The sequence below is a fragment of the Bidens hawaiensis genome, unplaced genomic scaffold, assembly GCF_021521415.1.
Source record: "Bidens hawaiensis isolate Kalapana, Puna unplaced genomic scaffold, B.hawaiensis_p1.1 tig00002125_1, whole genome shotgun sequence".
Classification (NCBI taxonomy): Eukaryota; Viridiplantae; Streptophyta; class Magnoliopsida; order Asterales; family Asteraceae; genus Bidens; species Bidens hawaiensis.
Window position 1 is genome coordinate 1,811,096 of NW_027491113.1, and position 8,613 is coordinate 1,819,708.

Sequence of the window (8,613 nt, forward strand, 5' to 3'; positions counted from 1 at the left end):
GAAATGAAGAACATCCAACTTATAAAGCATAGTGTCATTAGACTAGAGTAGTTTATTTGATCAAAATAAGGTCAAAAACATTTATTGGGAGGTTGACAATGTCAACGACAATAAAAGGCACGGATCTCAAACTCATATATAGTTACACTTGTGTTATTATAACACATTTAGGATTGATGGCTTCATTGAAAAAGATAATCATATATAGCTTCTTGGACATGCAAGTTGTACTTAGCAGGGTGATCCGGGTGAGCATGAGAGTACACCAGCACTGGCGGTGAGTTTGGGCACAGATTCTCCAGGTTCAGCTGGAATAATGGCGGCTGCTTGGTCACCGGTTGGCGAGGGGTCAGATCCAGATGCCACAAAGACAGCCCCGTTCTCAAGAACGTCTTTTTCGGATCTCCAGTTCCACTGCATCGACTCGGACTCTGGTGCATCAGCTCTGACACATACCTAGTTGAAGATAAAATGAAACAAGGAAGGTTAATTAATTTTATGAATGAATTATTCAGATATATAAGAAAAAAAAATGAGTACTGGTATATACATACATTTTTCTTGGCAGGGTCATCGGGGGCCAAGAATTTGTTCCCTTGGCTGAGTATAGTTGGGGCAGAGCTACCACCGATTGCGTAGGTTCCCCATCTGTCATAGTTGTTGTTAACAACTTGGAAAAACCCAAATCGACATCTAGGCATTCTTTGGTCGCAGTTATCGGTGAACAAGTTGTATGCAACAGTGCCGACCATATTTTTATCTTGATGATGGCTGTCATCAGCCCCGAGCAACATCACCTGTCGATGATCAATTGATAAAATTACAATATTATATTTATAATATAATTAATTATATATAAAGCGGTCGAAGATATCTAGATATATAAATTTACTCACTTTCGGGTGTTGGGTGAACTTGCAGTTGGAGACGGTAAACATGGAGCTGCCCAAGGTGACATCGACGAGGCCATCAAAAGCCTTACTGAAGGAGCAATGGTCGATCCATACCTTGGAAGAACCGCTAACAGTTACACAATCACCGTCACTCTTTTGTCTCAATGTTGCTGGACCATCTGAGCTCTTAATCATGCCTCCTGGAAGCTCCACGACATCGTGGACGTTTATCCCATGGATGATTACATTCTTGACATCCATAAGAATGAGACCTCCCTTGGTGATCTCAACTTTCGCACCCCGACCATCGATGGTCTTGTCGCTTTGTACTACAAGCTCCTGACTCAAAGTAATCACCATGTCTTTTTCAAAGATGATCCACAAGGGTCTGTTTTGGGTCACACCGAACCGGAGTGTGCCTTCCTTTGGATTTTCAGCATCATCGTCTGCTTCGCTGGTCACCTTGTATACGTCACCACCTTTTCCCCCGGTTGTTCCCTTTGCAGCACCAAGGGCGCAATCCGCCAATGCCTGTCGGTTGTCCGCCCAGTCGGCTTTGCACCTCCAGCACTTGTCTATCGCGTTGTCCGCCGAACATCCACTTAGGCTCCTCCTTGTTGAGTCTTCTTGAGGTAGATGCCTATATATAATAAAAAGAATCTAATTATATATATATACACACACACTGCAAGTGTACAACCATCAATTTAATAGCTAGCTTGTTTCGAAAGTTAAATAAACTTACAGGTCGACCTCTTCGCCGGTCCGTGCAGCTTGAACCAAAGTGACACATGCTAAGGTTAAAAACACAACATAACAACAATGTTTTCCCATTGTATGATTTCTAATAGCTACTTGTTTAGTGGAGTTAATGCACTAAACAAGCCAATGACTTGCTATGGTTCTTCCATCCATCCTTTAAATAACAAGTTTTGTTTATCTACATTTAGTAACTAGCTGTTGGCTTACCATGAATTAATGCAACTAATAATGTGCACCAAGAGATCCACCCGATAACCAAGTTCAAGACTATATAAAAAAATATATGCAAATACTCTTAAGTACTTGCTATAAAATAGTTTTGACTGTTTAATTCTTATAGGCCCCATCCATCTTGAAGCCCAACAATTATTTTCTTTTTAAAACCCACGCAAGTCATACTATCACACCATCTTTTCTCATCATCTCCTTTCTTTTAATATCTTGGTCCCAATACCTTTCTGCTTGCCATCTCCTCTATATAATAATTTGTTTTTTTAGTTCAAGTATGTAGCGTACGTAACAAAAATCGATCAAAAACCAATTTTGTTTTTGTTTTTGTTTTTGTTTTGTTTTAGAATGATATCATAACAAACGTGACGTAAATCGACCGGATTCGCATAAAGTCACGCGTCTAAAACAAGTTCTAGTACTGTAACAAATGTAACGGAAACCACATTAATTTTATAACTTAACAATATTTAGGTGACATTAGTCAATTTTTTTAGTTAAATAGTTTATATAAAATATTTAATTGATTGTTCGTTAAATAAATATAACAATTGGTCTAAAGTTTTGGTTTTTAATTCTGAAATTATCAAGGTGAATATATCAATGCATCATCTTATTTTATTAAATTTATTGCTCACGGCTCTGCATATTAGGTTTAGAATTAACTTGGGAAACTAAAACGACTTGATGACTTCCACACGTAGAATTTGATTTTAATAATTTTATTAAACAATTCTCATCAAATAAAGCTAAAAAGGAAAATTTTATGTAAAATTTTTTTGTTACAAACACAATATATAACTTAAAAATTAAGCTTAACTCCGTCAACTACAAAAATTTATAGTTTATGTTGTTGTGATCTCAAGCCCCGGTAAAGGGGGAGCATTTATATAAAATTCCTTTTTTTGTGAAAAGGCCCTCATTAGCTTGAGGTCTCCGAAAACCTTAGGCCGCCATTGCATACTTGTATGTGCTCTTTTCAGGGAAACTAAACAAAACCAGTAGATTGAGTTCGGTTCAAAGAGTTTTTAAAACCCTTTTTTAACATAGTTATTAATACTTCAATGTTTTAAAATTATTAGTAATGGTGTGTCAAATGAGGGCGTGAATAGATCCACGTAGGACATGTTTAGCGCCAACACTATCAACCCCTTTTGGTGAAAGGTTACTGCCCCCTTTATTCACTCATGACTAGCTTGGCTCCACCGTTTGTTTTTCAAGCCAATTATCTGTCAACTCACTCCACTTCACCTATAATCATATTTTACATTTTGCATCATCACACACCCAACATGGTATAAAACATGAAAACCTAATAATATTAGTAATGCATTTTATAAATAATTAATAAGCAGTTACGCGTATATCAAATGAACGATCAAAGGTACCCAACTTAAACCCTTTTCTTTTCCAAAAAAAAATGCAATGGGATCATAATTCACATGTCAAATCTACCCACACTCTATTTCAATAGGGAAGTAACAACACGTAAATATCAATTATCAATATTCTTGTTGGGGTTAAGTTATTCTACAAGATGTAACAAAAATAAGAAGTGTGAGAAGTCATAAATAATTGGCATGTGTCAAGTAGGGACCAAAATAAAAAAAAGGTACAGAGGTAATTGTACATATTTTCTCTCACCACATGCAATGCACATGTTAATACCCCATCATTTTAAAACGTTTATAACTTTTTCGTATGATATTTAAAAAAAAAAATTCATCATAATAACAAGCGTTTTTTATCTTTAATATGAGTATGACTTTGTAATATAAAATTTAAAACAAAAATCACGTCATTGTGTCTTTTCGAACACCATTGTGTCTTTTTCGCACACCATTGACCATTGTGTCTTTTCGCTTATAATTGTGTCTTTTTTCGTCATTGTGTCTTTTCGCACACCATTGTGTCTTTTCGTTTATCAGTGTGTCTTCGTCATTGTGTCTTTTCGCACACCATTGTGTCTTTTCGCTTATCACTGTGTCTTTTTTCGTAATTGTGTCTTTCAACTCATCATTATGTTTTTAAATACTAATAACACCGTTTTGTAGTAATAATATGTAAAAATAATGATAAAATAACAACAAATTATCTAATACATAATACACAATGATTAATACATCTTACACAATAACTTGAAACGTAAAACACAATGGTGATTACGTATAACACAATGACCTAAAACGTAAGACAAAATGGTGAATACGTATAACACAATGATCTAAAACGTAAGACACAATGATGAATATATACACAATGACTTGAAACGTAAAACACAATGGAAACAACATATTACACAATGACTTGAACGTAATATACAATGAACGCAATACTATTTTTCTCAAATTAAATGAATTTGTCATATGTCAATGCGAATAAAAGACAAGGAACGTATTACACAATGACTAAAAGTTAATGACGAACAAAACGACACAATGACGTAATCTTTGTTTTAGTTTTTGTCTTTAATATGAGTACCAATTGAAAAATATAATGATCAATATCTATAATACAATTTATATGAAAACTCAACTAAAAGACACACAATGAACAACAAAAAAACACAATTAAAACAAAACGATTAATTTTTATTTTATTTTTATACAACAATATAATACTCATATTAAAGATAAAAAAACGCTTATTATTATGGTGAATTTTCTTTAAAAAAATAGTGTCGTATGAAAAAGTTATGGACATTTTAAAATGACGGGGGAATTGACATCTGCCTTGTATGTGAAGAGAAAGTCAACAATGGTGGGTTATTACATTCATGCCCTTTTCATCAATTTTTATTTATTAAATTAATCTCAGCCACTCAAATCTAAAGTTAATGGACTGGATTCTTTCTCACCCTTTTTATTTTTATTGTCGTTTGTATTTTAACTTTACCCTGCTTGTTTCCGTTCAAAACAAAATGTTTGCTTGTTTAAACTCATACCTGTTTAATTTTAACCATATGTTTTGTGCTCACCTATTCTATTACCTTGTGGTTTACTTTTAGTTTTGATAAACATTACTTTGTAATTCAATTATTATTATTATTATTGTTATTATTATTATTATATTAATTCAATCTCGTTTCAATTGCAAGTTAAATACCATAACTAGCGTGCACTAACCATTTTTACGTCTATTTTTTGTTCATTTTTACCTGACTTAATACACTACAACGTATGTTCATGGTTCAACGTTTTTACGTCTCTTTTTTTTTGGGTTAACAATCCCATCGCAACGCACTATAGTATTAGTAAAATACAAAAAAACGTGTGTGCGTGGTTAACCTTTTTACGTTTATTTTCTTTTTGTTTAATGGTCCTACCGCAACGCGCTAGAGAGATTTTTAAAAATACCACATAACCTACATGAATTCACATCCGATTGAATAATGTTTTTTTTTCTAACTGACTTGTGAGTTAACATGTAGCAACGTACGTGAGTACGTGTGTGGTTTAACTTTCTTGCCGTGCATCTAGGGTCCTAAATACAAGTTTTCAATTAAATAGCGATGAGGAAACTAATTACATTTTTTATTATCTTAACTAGAATGACCTGGCTATATTTATCATTTTAGTTACCACAAACAGAAAATGTATTATTATTATTATTATTATTATTATTATTATTATTATTATCAATTCAATCCCGTTTCAGTTGCGAGTTAAACACCACAACTAGCGTGCGTTAATCATTTTTACGTCTATTTTTTTTCATTTTTACCTGAGTTAATACACTACAACGCATGTTCATGGTTCAACGTTTTTACGTCTCTTTTTTATCTGGGTTAACGGTCCCATCACAACGCACTATAGTATTAGTAAAAATACAAAAAAATAAACGTGTATGTGTGTGTGGTTAACCTTTTTACGTTTATTTTCTTTTTGGTTTAACGGTCTTGCTGTAACGCGCTAGAAAGATTTTTAAAAATACCACATAACCTACATGAATTCACATCCGATTGAATAATGTTTTTTTTTCTAATTGACTTAAATGACTTGTGAGTTAACATGTTGCAATGTGAGTGCGTGGTTTAACATTCTTGCTGCACATCTGGGTCCTAAATACAAGTTTTCAATTAAATAGCGGTGAGGAAACTAATTACATTTTTCGTTATCTTGATTAGAATGACCTGACTCGATAGGGATGAGCAAAATCGGGACCGGTATCGATTGGTACCGGTCCCGTACCGATACCGGTACCGATTTGGTACCGTCGGTACCGAATCGGTACCAAAGTTTTAAGTTTCGGGATCGGTACGGTACAGGTACCGGTACGGTACGGTACCGGTATTTCCTGATTTTTTACCTCCGGTACCGGTATAATCCCGGTATCGTACCGGTACCGAACCGAATATTTCGGTACCGGTACCGGTACCGGTACCAAGAATTATGGATTTTCGGGATCGGGATTTTCGGGATCAGGACCGGTCGGTACCGGTCCGGTACCATGGTCATCCCTACCTGACTATATTTATCATTTTAGTTACCACAAAATGTAGTATTGTCCTTGTATTTTTCTCTAGGCGTGCATTATTTCTTGGTTGTTAAATAACCTATTTGTATACACAAAATATTCTTATCCAGAAGATGAAGATCTTCAAGAACATCCATAATCATAGGCTTGTTGAAGATCTTTGAGAGGATTGATCTCGAAAATAATAAATAAAGTACTCTAGATCATGTAATGGGGAAACAATATTCATTTCCCTTTTTTACCTTAATCTGTGCTTTTACGGTGCCTATTATTGTAGCTCGGTACGTGAAAGTTGAACTTGAGGGGAGGAACTTGCTAGAATGTGTGGCAAACAATGTAATAGACAAGTGTTGGAGGTGCAAACCCGACTGGGCACAAGACCGACAAGCATTAGCTAAATGTTCGGGTGGTTTTGCAAAGGGAACCACGGGTGGTCTAGGAGGTGAAATCTACCTAGTCAATGATCCTACAGATGATGATCCAGCAAATCCAAAGGCGGGCACCCTCCGTTTTGGTGCCATCCAAAATAGGCCCTTGTGGATTGTCTTCGAGAAAGATATGATCATCACATTGAAACAGGAGTTGGTAATAAATAAAGACAAGACCATTGATGGCAGAGGAGTTAAAGTTGAAATAGCTAATGGTGGAGGCTTCACCATTCAAAATGTTAAAAATGTAATCATTCATGGGATCCACATACATGATATTATACCAACAGAAGGGGGATTGATTAAGGCTGTGGAGGATCAACCTGCTGGACCAAGGCATAAGAGTGATGGTGATGGGATAGCCATTATGGGTTCTTCCAACATATGGATTGACCATTGCGCCCTCAGTAAGGGTTTAGATGGGCTCATCGATGTCACAATGGGTAGCACACTCGTAACCATTTCCAACTGCAAATTCTCCCAACACCAAAAAGTAATAAGGAAACATATATTAAAAATTAATTTCATATTTTTTTTTGCTGATTTTTTCAGTATATAAACAGGTCATATTGCTTGGGAATGGCGACCTTGAAGTACAAGATAAAAATATGCAAGTGACTGTCGCATTCAACATGTTCACCGATGGATGTGACCAAAGGATGCCTAGATGTCGATTAGGGTTATTCCAAGTTGTTAACAACAACTATGACGCATGGGGCTCGTACGCGATTGGTGGTAGCGCTGCCCCAACTATACTCAGCCAGGGGAACAGATTCTTTGCCCCCAATAACCCTACCTACAAAAATGTATTGTAGATCAAATTTACGTTCGCATATATAACGTACTATTATTATGATTATTTTAATGGCTATTGTATTTGATTTTGAAGGTCACCTCGAGAGCTGAAATACCAGAGGCAGAGTGGATGGCTTGGAACTGGAGGTCGGAAAAAGACAGTCTTGAAAATGGAGCACTCTTTGTGGCATCCGGGTTAGACCCTGTGCTAACACCTGAACAACTAGGCCTCTTAATTCTAGCTGAACCAGGAGAATCTGTACTGCAACTCACCAGTAATGCAGGTGTACTCTTGTGTGTGGTCGGACAACCTTGTTAAATACCCGACTTCTAAGCTTTTGTAGAGTTAGTGATCATATTTGCAATAATATATATATATATGTGTGTGTGTGTGTATAAAGGTAATGGAAAGGAACTAGTAGATTCTATCATCGGACCTTTGGCCTAGTGGTATTTGTATGATGATTTGATTATTGAATGAAAATGATTACATTATTAGTCAGAATACATAGGCTATAAATAGCCATTTACAACATACATACAATGGTAAGGTGAAATCTACGGCTAACTAAATGGTGAATAATAGCAACCACAATAATTGTCTAAATATAGTTTAAGGTGAAAATGGAAATACAATTAATATATAGTCAATGAGTGGTTTCCTTAATATGCCCCCGCAAGATGGAGGATCCATCGGAGACTCCAATCTTGGATCGAAATTTGTGAAACGGACCCCGACTAAGAGGTTTGGTGAGCACATCAGCAAGTTGATCGGCTGAATGAATGTGTAGAACCCGTAATGAACCAGGTGATAATCGAGTGCCACGTGTTTCATACGCGAATGATAGACCGAGTTGGCACACAAATAAGTAGCGCCAGCATTGTCACAAAATAATGTAGGAGGTTTAGTTGCCGATAGACCAAGCTCTAATAGTAGATTTTGAACCCAAGATAATTCTGCTGCACCGTTTGCTAATGCCTTATACTCCGCCTCAGTTGAAGAACGAGAGACCGATTTTTGACGCGACGAG

The 8,613-nt window shown here is 35.9% G+C and overlaps 1 protein-coding gene and 1 pseudogene across 1 annotated transcript; one reads left to right on the plus strand and one right to left on the minus strand.

Moving 5' to 3' along the window:
- Nucleotides 1–231: 231 nt before the first annotated feature.
- Nucleotides 232–1,750, minus strand: LOC143607590 (pectate lyase 1-like). The gene is made up of 4 exons (XM_077082980.1): nt 1,639–1,750; nt 897–1,533; nt 555–797; nt 232–456 (listed from the first exon to the last, which is right to left on the minus strand). Exons 1-4 carry the CDS (start codon nt 1,725–1,727, stop codon nt 232–234), a joined length of 1,194 nt encoding a protein of 397 aa, XP_076939095.1. The 5' UTR covers nt 1,728–1,750.
- Nucleotides 1,751–6,457: 4,707 nt separating this feature from the next.
- On the plus strand, nt 6,458–7,901 carry LOC143607829 (pectate lyase 1 pseudogene; annotated as a pseudogene).
- The last annotated feature ends 712 nt before the right edge of the window (nt 7,902–8,613 follow it).